Source organism: Polypterus senegalus, chromosome 9, assembly GCF_016835505.1.
Source record: "Polypterus senegalus isolate Bchr_013 chromosome 9, ASM1683550v1, whole genome shotgun sequence".
NCBI classification, from domain to species: domain Eukaryota; kingdom Metazoa; phylum Chordata; class Cladistia; order Polypteriformes; family Polypteridae; genus Polypterus; species Polypterus senegalus.
Window position 1 is genome coordinate 91,212,185 of NC_053162.1, and position 20,895 is coordinate 91,233,079.

At 36.9% G+C, this 20,895-nt stretch overlaps 1 protein-coding gene across 1 annotated transcript in view; it reads left to right on the plus strand.

Moving 5' to 3' along the window:
* Nucleotides 1–20,895, plus strand: part of plcg2 (phospholipase C, gamma 2) — a 201,546-nt gene that overhangs the window by 118,385 nt on the left and 62,266 nt on the right. The window contains exons 8-12 of the mRNA XM_039763474.1: nt 6,910–6,953; nt 7,388–7,460; nt 12,796–12,897; nt 16,380–16,498; nt 18,301–18,386. Of these exons, the coding sequence (XP_039619408.1) occupies nt 6,910–6,953; nt 7,388–7,460; nt 12,796–12,897; nt 16,380–16,498; nt 18,301–18,386 (424 nt within the window). The remainder of the gene's footprint in view (nt 1–6,909; nt 6,954–7,387; nt 7,461–12,795; nt 12,898–16,379; nt 16,499–18,300; nt 18,387–20,895) is intronic.

Sequence of the window (20,895 nt, forward strand, 5' to 3'; positions counted from 1 at the left end):
GTGGAATTACCTTTGCTTGGTCCACACAACGTCTTCCGAGTCGCACATGTGTGACATGCCCCCCCCCCTCAGCCCAGACCCATCAGGTTGATTAATACGAAGACCAGCTTTTGCTAGTGACTGCAATACAGCTTCCTCACATGTGTTGGAATAGATGACAACGTCATCCAAGTAGGCGGCACTATATGAATTATGAGGACAGAGCACTTTGTCCACCAGACCTTGGAGTGTCGCAGGTGCCCCATGTAATCCAAATGGGAGAACACGATACTGCCACTGCCCGCTCGAGGTGCTAAACGCTGTCTTTTCCTTAGCGGAGTCCGTTAAGGGAACCTGCCAGTACCCCTTAGTCATATCTAAAGTAGTCAAGAATTTGCCATTACCTAACCACTCAAGGAGGTCGTCCACTCGCGCTTTTTTTATGCAAAATTTACTCTTAATAACATTCCAAATGTTTCCCTGTGTTCTTGTTAAACTCAGTAACAGCCTGGATCCACTGTACTAAATACTTTCAGAATTTGAAACATTTTAATAATTTCACCTCTTAATTTCCTTTTACTTAAATTTGAAAGGTTTCTGCTCCATAAATCTTTCCTCAAGATATTTTACTGTGTTATCAAAGGCTCTTAATATAAACCACTGCACAGAGATGAATAACAGTGTTATTGATGCTCTATAAGTGGTATTAAGACCAAAGAAACCATTGTTAATGTCTTGTCATGTAAGGGTATATGAGTAGTAGATACAGTTTTGCAGTACAGTATCTAGTATTATCAAAATTAACATAGAGAGGATTTCTCCTGGTGGATAAAATAAATGTAATGCTTATTACATAATACATTGTTATCTTATAAATAACTAATATCAAATGATGCAATAATTCAAAGTGTAAATTTCTGCATTCATCTGACTAAGAGAATATTAATTGAGGAACCTACAATTTTCTGTTGTTGGACAAGAACAATACTTAATCATTTTCTGTTAAATATTTTTCTTTTTAGCGATGCATACAAGCCGTTTAGACAGATGAACAGATCACTCATTTTCACACACTCAACCATTCCAACATTCCTACTCTGAGGTTTCATAACTGCTAAGCCACTCTGCTGGTAAACAACATGATGAATGGGGTGGTTATCAAGGACAACTTGAAAAACAAATTCAACTGAAATACTTTGCTATTTAAACATTTTACAAAGTTTCTGCCCAGTGGGTATGTTTATCTTGGAAAAAAAAAAGAGCTGTACTTTCACAATGCTTTGCATTGTTGTTATCACTTATTAATAGGCTAACTACTTACTTGTTAATAGATTTGTTGCTATTATGTTTTTGGCAGCTATAATAAACATATTACAATTCAATGACAGCAATATTTCAAATTTCCATATAAAGTTTGTTTTAATATATACTGTAACTACATATATGCAACAATCACAAATGGGAAAGCTGGGTAAGTGGGCTCAGTTTTGAGGCGACATGCCTCTGTATATTAAAATGCAACGTTTATTCCACAACTCCCCTTAACCACACTTCAGTAGCTCTTTGAGTTGAGTAAAAATGCTGAATGCACTAATTCCTGGAATGATTACAGTTGTAATTCAGTATATGTGGGCTAATTTTTAACAAGCCTCTGGAGCTTTTTCCTTATTATGTGGTTTCAAGGGGCAACATTTTATGCCAGTTCTCAATGCTAGCATAGCGTTAGCATTTTTATTTTTTTCTAAATGATTTATCATTACGTCTGTTTTGGTGAAGTACAAAGTTTCAGGGTTATTGAAGGGTACTTCAAAAATGAATTTATAATAAGTCAGTTGAAGAAAAAATTTAAACAATGTGTCTCACTTATCAAAGGTTCAGATGTATTTGAGTGACACAATTGTAGGAACCGTGTCCCGTCAGTAATCCTCAGAAAATAAATGAGAAAATCCATAAAACAAACTTGTCTTTTGTTTTGGCTTATAAAATATACCAAGAATGATTATTTTGTTTAATTCTTTGTGAAAAAGCAAAAAAAAAAAAAAAAAATGAAAAACATAAAGGTGATGTGGTGCTTCTATGTTAATCCTGTCTGAAAAGTGAAATGTGAAGCAATAGACACAGATATAGAAATGGTTTGTGTTTTGACAAAAAAACAAAAACATGCATTGCCAGTTGGCAAGAGCTGAAAGTAAGAACATTCTTGTGGGTTACACCAGTGTCTCCTTTAGTTTGCTGATCAAAATATACTATGACTGGTGTGGCTGACTGAAAGGAAATAGAACAAATGTGTGAAAGAACAAATGTGACAATAGAAATGATTTCTAATAAAAGAGATTATTAAGAGAACTAAAGATAAGAAGCAGAGAATATTTAAAGCAAAAAATTCCAAAATAGTTTAGCAATTATCAAAAAATGCTTTAAAAAGATATCAAAGTACTGTTACAAACTAGAATAACCCATATAACGTATCCATAGAGCAAAACCAAGGGACAAAGGTCTGTAGAATAGAACTAACTTGCTCTAACAGCCACATGCTAAAGTCGCAGCTTAACAGGGTAACGCCTAAACAAAACAAAGCGTTTAACTAGAGAAGGCCCCAAAGTTAGATAAAACAGAAACTGACATAAAGAGAAAAAAGAGAAAAGGGGCACCGAGAGCAAACAAACATCTCAATGCTCCAGCTATCAGAGTGGAGCTAACAGAATCACACCTGCAAAATGTGGATTAAAGCAATGGAACCCAATTAGTAAAGAAAAGACTGTTACAAAGCAATAGAAAATAAAGGACAATTGATGAAAAAAATGTAAAAAAAAAAAAAAAAAAGTAGTCACTCTTAAACTCAAATACAAAAAGTTTACTCCACTATGAACCTGTTTTCAAAACCTTTTGGAGGATCATCAGTCCTGTCTGATCCACCTTTTGGAAGCATGGTTAAGAGCAATGTAACATGATGATCATGAACATCCATGTTTCAAAACATATTAAATGAAAGACGTGTACTAAATCTGAATTCAGTACAGCAGTGGACACTAGACATACCTTTCCTAATGTATTATGTTGACATTTTAGCATTTACATGCTTCTGTCACAAGTAATATCATTTTGTGCTTGTTAAAGTAGTAGGGTGTTGTACCGTGTTAGCCATGATGGATGCAGTGAGGGGTCAAGCAAAATGACACCTTCTATTGGCTAACTTTCGTTGTAATTACCTCAAAAGTTTGCGTATTATAATCTATTTGTAATCTATTCAGGTGTCATTTTGCTTGACTTCTCATTGCTTCTTAAAGAAATGTCAGTGTTTTTGACTAACTTTTCCAGGAGTAAACGTAATGCTGAGGAGGATACTCAATACCATTCTATTTGCCATGACATCACATCAGACTTTTTGTTGTCTATATTGCTCTGTCTTCTGACACTCATTCAGTTATTCATGGCCTAGTGTCTCGAGCTAATGCAGACACTTTCATTGTTTCTCTTTTCTATGACTAAATCACCACTGCAGTTCATTAGTTAATACTAATCTAGCTCTTCTTGGACACTTGTCACATTATGTATGGTGTTTACAGACATAATGTTCCTTTTTAAAATACTTATAAACTGTTAGCACATACTAAGCAAGCTATCTGAGGAACCAGAACTCTACTGTCCACCTCCGAAAATGAAAAATATGAAATAAATTGTAAGGTTATACATTAATTGTCTATACAGAAGCATAATTTTGCCTACATGTTGAAAAAAAAAAACATTTTAGTTGCTGTGAAACAGACATTTATAAAATATTATTTGCAATTTTAATGAAGTTGTATATTTGTTGAAAATCTTCAATAATGTTCCTGGATTCACTGGCTTTTTAAAAATTTCCAAGACAGCACGCCATGACATGCTGACCCAGCTTGGTGTGATCAGACCCTGGCTCATGCCTAGGTGTTACTAAACTAAACTCCATTGATTTAATTCTGCATTCAGGTTTAAGCAGAAGTAAAAAGTGCGTTCTGGTGCACTGTAATCAAATAAATATCAGTTGTTGATTTTATTTTTGATTGTGTGAAAATACCAGTGCAATCTGAAATGATGCCGGTATAAATTAAAATAACTATAAACCCTGGTTTGAATTAGCACTAAATTCCACAATCCCTCCAATTAACATAGGATACTGCACATGGTTTAATGTAACATTACACGGCAAATCTGATATCACTTTTGCAAAATTTAGTGTACATTTAGGTTTACATGCATTTATAGAAATGTCTTTTAAGTCTACTTTTGTCTAACATTTAACTCTTTAAAATGGTTCAGGTTCAATGTGGACAGGGCTGGGTTGCAAAATAGTACTGGCTGTTTTTTTTAGATATTTTTTGAAAATAGAAAGCAGAGAGTCTTTAACAATGCTTTTTCTCTCTATTATATTAAGAAAGTTTTCCGTCATGTCCGTGTTATTCAGCCTTGACCACTCCCCTCCACAACGCTCGCCCAATCATTACTCCTACTGCACACATCCTCTCTCCGTAGCACACCGTGACGCTCTCAGTTCTGCAAACTCGCTCATTAACACAGTCGGGTATGATGGCAAGGCAGTAACCAAATGATCTGTTCAAGAATGTTGAATTTTAGTTCACGATAAAAAAAGCAGCAAGAGCTGATAATGAATGTTGAAAAAAAAAGAAAATTAACAAAAAACAGCTGAATTTAATAAAAATCAAGAACAAAGAGAATTGTCCAATAAAAGAAAAAGAGAAAAATATCCCAAACAATATGCAAATAGAAATTCAAAAAAGCAAAGTTAGAGGATAAAGTAATTCATAATATTGCTTTTGATGAGGCGTTAATGTCATTTCATTTTCTATTTTTACTTTTTACTACATTTTACTATTCATTGGTATTTATAGTAGATATTTGTAGCGAAATAATCAAGCTAGTGATTTTCTACCTGTAGTAACTAAATACCAAACCGTCTTCCTCCCACACTCCGCATGCACTTTTATATTCCACTTCTTAAATACAATCTCTTTCTCTAATGGAGGAGCACCCTGATGCCATTCGAGTGGTTCAGCCTCCTGGGGGTTGGCAAGTGAAGTGAGCAGGAGGCAGAGCCCCCTAGTTGAATTAAAAAAATTTTTTGGACTTCAGCAAATTGACATTTATGAAAATGACCCTGCACATTTTATTCTTTCAGTTATAGGATATCCTGCAAATAAACCTTCAACTATTCATTGTCTGAACACTTTATCTCATATTGGATAGCAATAGATAGTAATATGCTAGTAATAGTTAAAAGAATGGAGTCAGCCTGGAAGGGATGCCATTAATCACAGACCCACTCATGTTCACAACTATACTCATTTATACCAAAATTAGAGTCATTAACCGAGGCAGGATGTCTTAGGCAGTGGGAGAACATTTATCTATTCATCAGGTGGACATTGCTGTGTAAACCAGAGTTCCTGGTGGAAAACCATGTGATTTTTGCTTGTTACTTTCTTAACTGTATCTGAGGAGAGCACAAGGAGCTGACATGATGCAAGCAAGTGGCCAAAACAAAAAGATTTACAAAACACAGAAGAATGCACTTCCAAAGAATAACATAACAAGATTTAGTAATTAATGCATTTATATGATTAGAGAACATGTATTATGGAAAAAGAAATGATAACAATATGGCAATTTAAAAAAGAGTGCCATTATGAACAGTGTTGCACATCCTCTCTCTGAGTACTTTCAGCCATTGAATAACACTACTGGGGCTCCTTTATACCAACAGCAATATGTCTGCATGATGCCTCACTGTGACTGTGACTAACAAATCCGAAGTGTTCTTTCTTTTAAGTCATTCTGGTGAGTGATCAGACCACAGTGTTTGTGTGTGTGTCTATCTATCTATTTAATGAGTGTCTGTAAAAAGCCGTATTTCCCACTGAGGACAAATAAAGTTCTAAGGGGAGGTACCTTTGTAAATATATAACTTGTGGTCACTGGAAGAATTGCAGGTCTACTGGGCCACCATCCCAGATGTCCTTGTTTAATAAGCAATAATTCAACAAAAACATTGACTTGAGTATGCTAAATAAATAAAAAAAGGAAAGTTATCATGAGGAACGTTTCTATCAGATGTTAAGCCCAGTAAAGTCACTGTATTCTGCAGTGCATTCTTGTACTGTTTGATGCCTCCTTCTGAGAACTGCAGAATATGTAACAGGGAAACTGGAAGGGTGGAGTCAATTGCCACACTGGGTGTCTGCTTTGTATTGTAGTAGGAGAAACAGAGGATAAGGTTAGTGCAAGCACCCCATCTCAACCCGGGGTGGGTGTACATACCTCAGAAAGACCCCAGATATGCATGCGTGACAAAGTGAAATAAATGAAGTCCACATATGACATAAACATTTGGTATTCACTAGCATGTGCTTTGCAATTTTCTTTTAAAGTAGACTTAGTCAAGAAAGTTACAACCATTCATTATGTAACATGAATGTTTTATAAAGGGGAACATCCAAAATGAAGGTCACCTAACCATTGAGCATCAGTGAAATTCAATACCTTCTTATGACTGTACAGACTCATTTGTAATCTTTAACTCGTCAAACATACAGTGTAGAGGTATATATTGTTTCAATGTTAAAAGCTTTTTAAATTGACTGTCAGCCTGAGAGATCTCTACTGGGGGATCAGTGATGTGAGTGCAGTTTTCATAAACTTGTGTGAGGAAGCACATCACGCACCTTCTTTGCAATGTGACACTATTTCAGATTAACATTCCATAAACAGCTTATACACTTGTCTGTAAACACCCTGCAACAAGTTTCTTTGCTTTGTAGTGCTGCATTTTTAATTTTCTACAACCGTTTTAAAGCAGTTGCCATGGCTTAGTTATATTTATGAAACTTCAATAGAACTCATTAGCAGTGTTCTCAGTTGTTCTTTGTTGTGTTTCAGATTTTGGAGGAGTTTAAGCATGAAAGTAGTTCTTTCATTATGGGGTAGGTAATGTTTTTGCTTCTTTTGCTATTCAGTTCAGTGCTGTTATTGTTCTATTTCCATTCTCTGCTGATTCTGAAATAAAAAAAGACATGAGGGTAAGAAGTTAAAGAAAAAGTGTGAACACAAAACTGTACAAATTGTATACAAAAAAAATTGGGCATCCATCTGACAAAAGCATGATTTATTTGAATGACAATAAAATTTGATGCCCACATTTTTTACTTATTTCTGTAATGTAAGCACTGGTAAACTAAACTAGCTAGCAGTCCCAGAGATAATGAATTGGAATGCATTATGACAGCCTTGTGCTACTGGCCTGCTTTGGCAGAATATTTAACATTTTGACTGTAAAAATACTAGTTTTCTTAAAAACAGATGATGATGGCTTCATTGACCATTCTCTAAATCTGAATCTCCATATTCTTCTGTTCAGCAACACAGACAAGCCAGACTCATCTGTCATTTTACTGTGTGACTTCCAGCGATTCCTTCTGTATCAACAACAGGTAAGGGGGCTGTTTGTAGAAATAATGCTTAATGTTATAAAGTGTTGCACTGTGTCATGTAGCTGGCTTGGTTAGATCATTCAATGGCTTCTTTTAGTTGTTTCTCGCTCATTGTCATCATTTTCCTCAAATAATATGGATTGTACGTAATCATTCTATCAGACAAGAAGAAAAACACGTTCCAGGGTTTTTCTCCAGATTGGTCAATATCATACCAAATGACATAGCTTCGAAACAAGCTTGTCAATTGCACACTTTTTATATTATGTGTTCAAATATAGTAGTAGGACTTGGTCACTTCAAAGTCAAGGAACTTTAACTTCCTATCACATGACTCTGAAATGGAGTTTTAATACTTGAAATTATAGTTCTGTCGAAAAATAAGAAAGGCAAACAAGCAAAACTACGTTGTACAATATCTTGGTCAAACAGTTTAAATTATATTTAGTTAGCAGATATTTTCATGCTTTGGAATACCCATTCCTTCAATTGCAAAGGTAAAAAGTTACAAATGTTTACAAATAAATGGTTTTTTTTTTTTGTAAGTTTATCTGAATCAAACTCATGAGAACTCAAATTCTACAGCTGCAGCAAGGTGTCAAAAGGACAAACATGGAAATAGATAATGGAGTAGAGTTTTTAGCTATAACTAATAATAATTCAGGAGCCACTCCTTTAAATGTTTTAATAAATTATCAAAGTTCTTGATGGTTTACTGTACATTATCAGATTAAGTTTTACTAGTTATATTAGAGGGCGGCACGGTGGCGCTGCTGCCTCGCAGTTCGGAGACCCGGGTTCGCTTCCCGGGTCCTCCCTGCGTGGAGTTTGCATGTTCTCCCCGTGTCTGCGTGGGTTTCCTCCGGCTCCGGTTTCCTCCCACAATCCAAAGACATGCAGGTTAGGTGGATTGGCGATTCTAAATTGGCCCTAGTGTGTGCTTGGTGTGTGGGTGTGTTAGTGTGTGTCCTGCGGTGGGTTGGCACCCTGCCCAGGATTGGTTCCTGCCTTGTGCCCTGTGTTGGCTGGGATTGGCTCCAGCAGACCCCCGTGACCCTGTATTCGGATTCAGCGGGTTAGAAAATGGATAAATGGATGGATGGATGGATAGTTATATTAGATATATGAATTTTTAGCAAATATACTAGAAACAATTTGTATTAGTGTATTTTGAAATGAAAGTGTGGTGACTATACCTCCTGCTTCATAGCTCCAGGCTTATTCATGAAGCTCAACTGAATTTTTCTCCAGGTATAACTTTTCTTCCACATCCCAAATATTTCTATATTAAAATTACTGGCCTCTATGGGTTAGGTGTGTGGCGATGCTTCAAAGATTGATTTCTGGCTTGGATTAATTGAATTTGAATATACGTATATGAATGGATAGATGTACTGTATAATTTTATATCTGGTTTATGTTTAAGTACTGCTGTACTTTTAAAATATAGTTGCTGCTGGTCTTTTGTTTATTGGTCCCATATTTGGAAGCCTTTTTTATCAACCTTTATTATATCAATGTACATTTTATTATCTACTATCTGTCCTCCATGGCTCCGCCTGTGTAGTAGTGATATAAGACAAAGTTTAAAAAATCAATAAACAAACAGGTATCGCTTGCTAAGCGGAGGCAAGGTACGGTCCAAAATGTACCCAGAGAAAGACCCATTTGAAGGGAGGGTGGTGCGTGAATGAGTTGGGCCCTGCCCGGCTCTCCACTCCTCACATCACGCTTCCTTCTCCCCTTGGCCCACAGCCTCTATCTCGGATTAGCATGAATATATCGCTCCGGCAAGCGAACAATGGTACTTAGCGCAATGAGTGAAGTCGTAAAATCAACCAGAATCCATCCATCCATTATCCAACCCGCTATATCCCAACCACAGGGCCAAGGGAGTCCACCAGAGCCAATCCCCCCCCAACACAGGGCGCGAGGCAACAAACAAACCCCGGGCAGGGTGCCAGCCCACTGCAGGGCAATCAACCAGAATGTTCAAGAAAATTATAGAAGAAAACCCAATCTAAATCCGTTAAGTAGTTCTCTCGTGAAAAGCGGACGGACATACAAAAAGACAGACAGATGGACAGATGTTGGATTTTATATATCTATAGAAATTTTGATGCAAAAATGTTTTTTTATTATGTTTTAATTATCCCTAAAGCTACAGTTTGTGTTAATGATTAAACGTGACAGAAAATTACAAATATGCCAGTATTAGTTTGAATGGATACATTGTTGAAGGTCACTGACAGAGGTTTTAGTTAGTTTAACGAGATCTGATTAAATGTAGAACAAAGTTAATAAAAAAGTAATGTACTCTACTAACTTCATGCACCCATAGCAATAAAAATCAGGTATCTTCATGTATCTTTCATTAAACATTTTAAAATCAGATTTTTAAGTTATGTAAAGTACATACTGAAAACATATGGATAATTTCATTTATAAATAAAATACCATTTCTTCACAGTATGTCACTTAGCACAATAATTTATGATGTTGAACAATGCAATACTCACATGAAAATGTGCACATGAGGTTTAGATCTACATTTTGTTTTTAGTTTTATCTTTGAGAAGATGGGTTTACTTTGTGACTAGTGGTCTGTGGCTTGGTACAGATTATTAAATAGACAACTGCGTCCTGAGAGCATGCAGGCTCAGATACATGACAGCGCTGCTCTGAGGTTGTAGCGAGTGGATCAGTCAGGTGCCGAATTCACACATTGGAGTGGGCGGAGAGTCACGTCTGCACCCGATCAGGCCATATAAAGAGACCCTGCACAAAAGGAAACAGGGAGAGAGAGCAGAAGAAAGAAGCAAAGGAGAGAACAAGGTTAAAGAAGAAAAAAGAGTGAGAGGCAATAGTAGGAGAGCCCATGTTAAAGAAAATAGAGGCAGGTGGTTGTGAGTAAGCCTCAAGCAGAGGTGTCTGAGGATAAGGAAGGGGTGCTCCTATTGATCTACACTGGGAAGTAGGACCCACCCATTAAGAGCCGTCTCTCATGGATGCCAACTGCCTGGCATTGGAAGATGGGTGTGCAACTCAGCATATCGCCCCATAGATGCAGCAAGTCTGGCAATGTGGACCCGAGCCAGGACTTAAAGGTTGACTGCACCCGTTGGTGTGTGTCTCCTCTGGACAGGACAAATGGAGAAGATGTCAGGTATTAGAGGGAAGCATTGGGGCTTGTGTTTTTATTGGAAAAGGACTGTCTCTGGATTTTTATATCAACTGTTTAAACCTCCACAGATTTCACCTATTTTACGAATTATTTATTTTTTGCTTAGAATAAGAAGAATTTTGTACTTTAATTTGGAAACTGTTTGGACGACACTTTTTGCACCTACCCCTTGCTGCATGAGTGTGTCCTCGTTTGCTTGGCTCATCTTGGTTCATGACTATTGGGGGCTTGGGTTCAAGAGGCTCCTGGATGTAAAAGGGAGCATGGAGCCGACTGATCACACATGTCAAGGGCAAAGGGTGGATTTAGGCTGTAGAATCAATAAATGCACAGTAGTTTGTGTGGATATTTTTTGTGTGTCAGTGGTGTCCAGCCTATGTTGAAGATGATAACTTTCACTCCCAAATCCTAAATGAAGTTTTATCTTTACTATGAAGTCAACATCCCTTCTCCTGGTGAAACTTTAATCTAACTACTATCTGGTGATACCAGTAGTAGTTAAAAAGTAAAGAGATGACAAGGGCGGCACGGTGGCGCAGTGGTAGCGCTGCTGCCTCGCAGTTCGGAGACCCGGGTTCGCTTCCCGGGTCCTCCCTGCGTGGAGTTTGCATGTTCTCCCGTGTCTGCGTGGGTTTCCTCCGGGCGCTCCGGTTTCCTCCCACAATCCAAAGACATGCAGGTTAGGTGGATTGGCGATTCTAAATTGGCCCTAGTGTGTGCTTGGTGTGTGGGTGTGTTAGTGTGTGTCCTGCGGTGGGTTGGCACCCTGCCCAGGATTGGTTCCTGCCTTGTGCCCTGTGTTGGCTGGGATTGGCTCCAGCAGACCCCCGTGACCCTGTATTCGGATTCAGCGGGTTAGAAAATGGATGGATGGATGGATAGTTATATTAGATATATGAATTTTTAGCAAATATACTAGAAACAATTTGTATTAGTGTATTTTGAAATGAAAGTGTGGTGACTATACCTCCTGCTTCATAGCTCCAGGCTTATTCATGAAGCTCAACTGAATTTTTCTCCAGGTATAACTTTTCTTCCACATCCCAAATATTTCTATATTAAAATTACTGGCCTCTATGGGTTAGGTGTGTGGCGATGCTTCAAAGATTGATTTCTGGCTTGGATTAATTGAATTTGAATATACGTATATGAATGGATAGATGTACTGTATAACTTTATATCTGGTTTATGTTTAAGTACTGCTGTACTTTTAAAATATAGTTGCTGCTGGTCTTTTGTTTATTGGTCCCATATTTGGAAGCCTTTTTTATCAACCTTTATTATATCAATGTACATTTTATTATCTACTATCTGTCCTCCATGGCTCCGCCTGTGTAGTAGTGATATAAGACAAAGTTTAAAAAATCAATAAACAAACAGGTATCGCTTGCTAAGCGGAGGCAAGGTACGGTCCAAAATGTACCCAGAGAAAGACCCATTTGAAGGGAGGGTGGTGCGTGAATGAGTTGGGCCCTGCCCGGCTCTCCACTCCTCACATCACGCTTCCTTCTCCCCTTGGCCCACAGCCTCTATCTCGGATTAGCATGAATATATCGCTCCGGCAAGCGAACAATGGTACTTAGCGCAATGAGTGAAGTCGTAAAATCAACCAGAATCCATCCATCCATTATCCAACCCGCTATATCCCAACCACAGGGCCAAGGGAGTCCACCAGAGCCAATCCCCCCCCAACACAGGGCGCGAGGCAACAAACAAACCCCTTTCATTAGGAAAGGAAATCCCTCGCCTTGTCATCAAATGTTATTACACGTTGATCAGTAGATTTCTCACTGCCACAGGGACATTTCAAACCGCACACTATGTAGCTATCACAACTTTTAACTGTAAATACTCTTCCTCTAAAACTCTCAAATTCTAACATGAAGTTCTCATTTCTGGGTTCCTGAGTTCATATATAGTTTAAAAACTGAACAATGCTTTATGGTTTCAAATTTGGGAAAATACTATCTGAGTGTAGAAGTGTTAGCCTGGCCATTACAAAGGAAAGGGTGACCCTCAACCTCCTAACAACGCATGGGGCAAAGAGACAGTTGAAATTGTAGAGTCAAGTTTCAGCTTGTTTTTCCTTATTCAGGATCTTGGCTCCTATTAGTTCAGGGTTATTTATCAACATTTATGCTTTTTTTGCAGGAATCCTGGGCTAATGATCAAAATATGGTCAGAGAACTGATGACAACATTTATTGATGACACAATGAGAAGAACAAATGATCCAGAATTCACTGTCAGTGAGGTAAATTTCTTCTGTCTCTACAGAACCCCCCTCCCCCACCCTAGTTTAATAATATCTTGTTTCATAAGTATGGTACATAATCAGCCATAATTTGGCAAGGAAGATAAATTAAGAACAATGAAAACAAAATGTATTATAAGAAGGGACCACAAAAGAGAAAATAATCTGGTATACTGTATATGGAAACACACATATTGTAACATGCTGAAGGTCTTGGCACCAACTAAGAGAGGAGACCCACGCAGACACAGGGAGAACATGCAAACTCCACGCAGGGAGGACCGGGGAAGCAAACCCGGGTCTCCTAAATGCAGGGCAGCAGCGCTACCCACTGCGCCACCATGCCGCCCCTCCTTATACATCATCTTTTATAAAGTGGCATATACATTATTACTGCCAACCCAAATTAAAATGTAACTTTTAAAACATTTATTTAAAACTGGGGTTGGCTCTGTTATCAAAACAGCTAAAACATTGCTGTGTAGACTTTGAAAGATGTGCCTCCAGTCACTGGCATTTCTGCTATTTTTGCATCTTTGTGTCACAGTGAACATATTTTTCAGCACATGTTCTGTATCTGTAAAATGTGTGAACTTTCCTTCAATATGAAGCATAAAACAGCTAATTAATTTTAAAAGCAATATTTTAAATTAGATCTGACAATTCAAATGTATTCTGTTGAATATAATTTGAGGGATGTTATACTTAGACTATATAACACACTAGTGAAAAAGTATCTGGAGTATTGTGTGCAACTATGATCACCACACTACAAGAAAGACTTACCAGTACTTGAATCTGTACAAGAGAGCAACCAAATGCATGTCAGGACATAATGACATGTCCTATTCTGACAGATTCTAAGAATTAAACCTGTTTAGTCCTGAGAAGAAGAGAGTGCATGGGGACCTAATCAAGGTCTTCAAACTTCTCAAAGGCATTGATAAAGGAGATCCAGCAGAATTATTTCAGCTTAATGGTGAATCACATACTGCAAAACATCAGTGGAAATTAAGGGGAAGTACATTTAGGACAGAAGTCAGGAAACCCTTCTTTACTTAAAGTTTTGTGGGAATCTGGAAAAAATTACCAACCCACATAATTGAAACAGAAACCTTGACAAACTTTAAGAAGTGTCTAGATGATATATTGAGACAATGTTTGTATTAGTTAAAGAAACAAGCTTGAAATAAATGAATGGTCCCCTCATGTGCTTTCTCCTCCAGTTACATATGTACAGAAAACAGTTTATTTTGACTTTGTAACAGCACAAGAGTTCACATTAAAAATACAGAATGGATAAATATGTGTACAAATATTTTGCCATGCAGAAAATTATGACAACGTTCAATGAGATTGAATACTTTTGCATGGCACTGTGTTTGCATATATACAGTAGTTATGAACACCTTGTAACTGTACAGTACAGTATTAGTGAGTCTATATACACAGTTTACACTATAAAAATGCTTCTCTTGTAATCTTTTTTACTCTTCCAATACTTCACTGTTTCCCAGCTGGTCCATTTTTTAGTTTAAAGTCCCCCTTTCTGAAATATTCTGGTGTATAAAGGTTAAATATCAATCTATACTATGCATGCCTAGCACCTTTGAATCTCCCCTATAAATAATTTAATTGTACAGTTAATATTTAATTCATGAAAAGAAAGAAATGTGTGTTCCAAATTCTTGTACATTTAATTGACAGTAAGCTTTCTGAATTTTGTAATATTATACATATAATCAATAGTAAAACTGGTATTTTGTAAACTTAATTTGTTAATAAAGTAGTAAATATTGCTTTTATGTGGAGTTTGCATTACATACTCAGTAGTAAAAATGTACTGAATTAATACTCAATTGAATTTACACTTTGCAATATCTATGCAGGCAATTTTCTGCAGCCTTGGTTTAGCCTGTTTTATACTGACATAGCTCTTTGTCACTACACCAAGTGACAACTTAGGGTGGCATTCTAGTTTTTAAGTATTATCTTTCAAAGCCTCTTGAAACACTACTGAGAAACACAACCCAAAAAGTATGCCTAACTTTAAGAGATTATAGGTTTTGTGACACCTTTCCCCTTCACTTGCTTAGATTTCCACCTACCTTACACTGCAGAAAACACAGACATAATAGCAATTGACACCAAATTGAATAGATGCCGCTTTTCATAATGCCAAAATGGAAAAACCTTATTCCCATCCAAGTATAAAAGTTTTGCGTCAACATTAGCACAAAAGACTGCTTCATCAGATCATTCATCTCATCCTCCCACATTTTCCTTAACTGTCAATTTTTGAATGAATTGAATGCTTTCATTCATATTTATACTGCAACTTAATTGAGTGAGAAGAAAAGTGAAGCCCATATATAAAAAGTAGGTCAAAATATACATTTTTATTGGTTGAGAAAAGGGCACCGGTACCCACTATCACAGTGCAGTTAGAACATTTCTGAAAAAGAACCTTGTCCAGTGACTGATGGGCCATGGAGGTCTAAGGGTATGTCTGTGATGTCTGTGGAGAAGCGGATGTGGGGGGTTGGATGAGAGAAACGGAAGTATTGGTTGGTGGGTGTGGAGGTGAAATAAAGAAAAGATAGTTAAACATTACACTTGTCTGAACTGTTACTTCTGATACAACATTTTGGCGACAAGGATGGCAGAGTTTGGCTTACCTCCTCCAGCTTCTTTCTCGCCAGTACCTGGTGAACCGCTAGTTCCCTGGAGACGCTGGTATCGTTCGTTCGAGACGTACCTGTTGGCAGCAGGGTTGGATAACATTCAGACAGCAAGATGGTTCTAGGCATCACGCAAATAGCCTGAAAAGAGTCACATCACCAAGTCAGCTTCATTATGGCCCAAAGATGCATAGTCTGATGGCATGGGAGCCCCAAACAGTGGCTGGAAATGGACTGGCTGCTCCTCAATCACACCCACGGGTTTCCAATGAGGGTTCACTTTCATTCAGGCGCAGAAGACCTCCCTCCTGGCTTAAGGACTATGTTACCAAGTAGGCTTTCATTTTTAAAAAAGGGAGGGGAAGTGTGATGTCTGTGGAGAAGCGGATGTGGGGGGTTGGATGAGAGAAACGGAAGTATTGGTTGGTGGGTGTGGAGGTGAAATAAAGAAAAGATAGTTAAACATTACACGTGTCTGAACTGTTACTTCTGATACAACAATGTCTTCCTTTTAAAATGCAAGGCAGACGGTTTTCAGAAATATCATTTCCATTTTTTAAATCTTATTAAGTAACGTTTAGACTAAAGGTTAGAAGTAACAGCTTTGGATGGCTACTACACAGTCACAGTAAAAATGTGGTGCCTGTAATAAATGGGTGTGGTTAAAAAACCAGTTTGGTGAAGATGTTAAAAATGATGTGTGCAGTGTGCCTGTAACATTTTAGACCATTCATTATACCTACTGCAGGTGGATTGTCCTCCTGTGTTTAATAAATTCCTTTCTTTTGTTTTGCTTTTTAGTTCTTGAATTACCTGTTTTCAAAGGAAAATTCTATTTGGGATGAAAAGTTTTCAGAGCTTTGCTGTCAAGACATGAATAACCCCTTATCTCATTACTGGATTAATTCATCTCACAACACGTGAGTGTCATTCAGATTTTTATATGTTTATTTTTAGGACAAATGAAGTATATGAGCATAATAAAGTTTGAGCTCGGTCAAAGCTTTTAATATAAAAGAGTCTAGTTTCAGTCCTTTTACCTGACAAACTATTAAGTTATTTTTTTAGGATGGCTGGTTTTTGATCAAATGTTTTATTGATTTATGTAGAAAAGAATAAAGATTAACAAGAAAGTACGTTGTCTCTTGCACTCTATATGTTTTTCAGTAATTCCCTTGCATTTGATGGCACTGATAGGCCACATTCCCTTATAGAACCCAGCACATTACATGGCTAGCATTTCAATGAATTTAGCTGCTTTTGCTCATTCCTCTTTCTAAGGTCAATCAGTTCCTTTCACAGCTTAGCATCATTCATGACAGTCCCTTGTTGCTATAGTCCAAATAAATACTGCATGTAATTTGTAGTATTGTATAAATGTGTATTTCTGGTATATTATAACATTTTCATATCTAGTTCAAATCAGGGGTGGGGTGGGGTGGAGTGTAGCACTGCTTCACTAATCCCAAGGTAGCAACCAGCTCCAGACCCACTCATGCACATACCCATACTCACATGGGCCCTATTTAAACATGAGAATGTTAAATTGTTTTGTTTTTAAGCATGGAATATGTAAATTGATGTTTGATATAGAAACAGAAGTTGTTTTCATTGCATCATTGCAACATAACAGACTCACACAAATAAAATGATCTCTTTTCTCAACACAGTTTACACAATTAGGACTGCATACTATAGCTTTGTTTTTCTGGTGAGCTATAGACCCTCTTATTTTTTCAGTTTATTGAACAAGCAGAAAATTATCAAAGTTTTTAAAAACAAAAGCTCTTTGGAAATTCAAAATGGCTTAAACATACCAAAGCACTCTCTTATGATATTTTCACTTGCATTGACAGTCCATATCTAGAAAGGACATAGTCCTAATCCTAACCCGGTTTTGTTGATAGCACTGTTACCACATAAAGCCAAGGGAACGGATTTCCATGAATAATGGCAGGTCTTGTCATATGACATTCTTGAGCCCAGCTTTCAATCCAGTAAAATCCTGGGGAAGCCTGCATGCCTGAAAGAAGCGAATAAGCTAATAAATTACCTGATATCCACTCATTAATGATTCCTGTGCTTAACATGGTCCAATTTTTCAATGGTCTTTTGCTTTTTGTTGTTTTAAGTGTACTGTAACATGTTATTTATTAAGCCTGATTCCCTAATCTAATTTTCCTTTTAAGTTTCTTTTCAAGTTAAATGAATGTTGTCAAGGGTGCCAAATAAAATATACAATATCTGATTGGTAAACAGAAGGACTGGCAACTTCCTGTATTTACGAGTCCATTCATTCTTTGACTCTATACATTTTTGCAATGGTGGTTCTAATTATAATTTATACTGAAATGAAAGCAGCAGCCTTCACATTACTGTGATTTTTTATTTTCCTGTAGGAAGGCTGGTATTGTGAAAGCTTTTCGTTTGTAAATTCACATGTTCTGATTTAACATTTTTAAAATTTTCATAGCAAAACATTTTATGTTAAAAAGTGTGTCATTCATTTCACTTTTCCCAGTTTCAAAAATTATAAGAAAAACATTTATAGAATTTGCATGTTTTATACTAAAATATTTTTAAAATCTGAATAAAATGGGAAGTTCCTGATTTTAAAAAGTGCTTCCTTGGTATAGTACGGCAGTGCTCCAATTTCTTGAGTTGTTACCAGAGAATTCTCAAAACATCTGTCCCAAACTGAGCCTATTGCGCTTTATTTCAGCTATCTTACAGGTGACCAGATTCGAAGTGAATCATCGACAGAGGCTTATATCAGGTGTCTCAGGGCTGGATGCCGATGTATTGAGTGTAAGCATTGCTTTTCTAACTTTAATACTTTTTTGTGATATACAAGCCATGCTGAATGTATTTGTATGTGTAATATGTACCCTGTAAGTGCCACAATTATAAGTACTTGGTCAAAAATACATTATGTGACAGTATAGAATAAAGGATTTCAGTATCAGCCCTATAATATCTTGTCATAACAGAAATTACCCTTGTTAGAATTCCAGCACCTTCAAATGCAAACTTCCTGAAAATTCCCATGTATATTATTTAAAAGATATCTTTTGAATAATAGAGGGTGAAAGTCAAGAATGTATCTGGCATGATATGGCTTTAAGCCCAGTTCCGGTTAAGCTCTATTTTCAGTTCAGAGGCCAGAGTTGATCAATCTTCAGCTACACAGATATCAAACTAGAACCCATTCTGGTGGTATCCTAGTGTTTGTGCATCCCTGAATCCTACCAGCCGGCCATTTCATTAAATGCACAACAAAATCAAACACTTCTACAATATGCCAGTAAGGTGCACTTCCCTAGGGACTGGGCATAGAGCACTCACCTCACAAGTCATCCTTGATATCACCCTTATATAAACCTGGTCCTTCAGAGGTCATAGATTTTGTCAGCCCTTAAATGAAGTCTGACTTTGTCTGAGAAATAAAGTGATAATTTATGGATTTCATATTTGGGTGTTAAGATTATAAGAAAACATATACGTGTCATCTTCTATAATTCTGACAATGAGAAGTTTTAGGATTTTAACATCAATGTATAGTCTTTGAATTTGAACTTGATCATGAATTAAGACTTTATGAATATGGTCAATGGAGCATGTATATAACTTTAATAGGTGTTTTCTATGGGTACTTTATATTTTCACATTGACCCTGACCAGTAAAAGAGGATGGAAAATGAGTGAGTGATCTTTATATTACGATTAATGAAATAGACAGTCATGCAGAATCTACAGTATATATACACTATTGGTGTGATAATAGGTAAAAGATTTTTTTTTTTCCAGTTTGGTAAAAGGTTGCTGTGATTGGTTGACATAAATTACTTTACTCCTAAGAATGATTTTTATTGAAAAATTTGATCTTTTTTTAACAAATTATTTAAAGAGTAGTGGGAATATTGTAAAGGATAAATATTGTAAATATTCTTTAAGACTTTATCATTTTTTATGATTTTACTTTATAAACATTTTTTGAAAATAAGAATATTCCAAAGTAGGACCGCCTTAAAACAGATTGAGGACTTTAGCAGACAAAAGTCATTCTCTCATTGTAGCAATCAAGGTATTTTATTTATGTATTTACTAGGGGGCTTCGCTCGCCAAACCCTGTGTTTAATTAATCGGATATACATTTTTTTTTTCTTTGGAATTGTTTCAATTTCATTATTTGCGCTTTTACTTTAAAGCTTCATTAAAAAGAATATTTTTTGGAGACGCATTGTGACAATGCAACGTATAACTGCCCTTTAATGAATATTGTTTCTGTTTCTCTAATAAATAATCCGACTTTTTCTAATGTTTGTCACTGTGATGTATTGATTGTCACAGCAAAAGCTATTATCACAGTAAACTGTAAACATTTTAATACAAATGGCATATCACAATCTCCTTTGGTGTGTAATGTTATTTGCGGAATATATACATTACCTTTGTTTATGCCTGTTAAAATTTGCATCGCTTCTCCATGATCATAAATATACACCTGACTGAATTGAGTATTCTTTGAAATTCAACTTGGCATTGCTTTAACTGTTGCATGAACACAGATTCTCATAGCGTATGGTCTATTATTGTGTAAATCCACATTTTGTGCATGAGAATGATGCGAATGCGAAAAGACTCAACTCTTTGCCTTTTATTTCTGACCTCGATTTGTCCTACTCTTTTATCAATTACACCTGGTTCTGATGGTTAATCGCCTTTTGTTTTGCGGTAATGCGATCTTTTCTTTGATACTGTAGCGACTGACATGATAAAGTGTCACAAAAGTTTTACTTGAACAATCGCTGACTTCGTAACCCCAAACACAACTTTCCAGCACCCTCTCCAACCCCTCATCCCCCGTATCAATCAATACCCCACTATCAGTCTTCTGTGCTGTACTGCGCCCTCCGTCAATCGGACCGAACAGTCACTTAAAACCAAAAAGGCTGCAACCTGGCTGGGACGCTGCAATACTTTCTAATTTTACTGGTTTCATAATCTCTTATCTGCCTTTTTTTCTCTCCAATGCCTTTGGATGTCTATTCTCCGTATTGTCCTGATACGCTTTATATGTGTTGAGAGCACAGTATGTGTGTGCATACTCGACTTTTACTCGACTGACTGTTGTTTTAATGAATGTGCTCTTGTATGATATCATTTGTGAGTAGGGTGTGTCTTGCAAGAATCTCATGTTTACAGTTCCCGCGAGATGCTTCGTGGCAAGTCTCTTTTGCCTCGCGGGTCTTTTAAATGTCTTTCAAGAACCTCCAAGAAAATCACGTATTGTTGCCTTGCTTTTGCATTCCAGGAT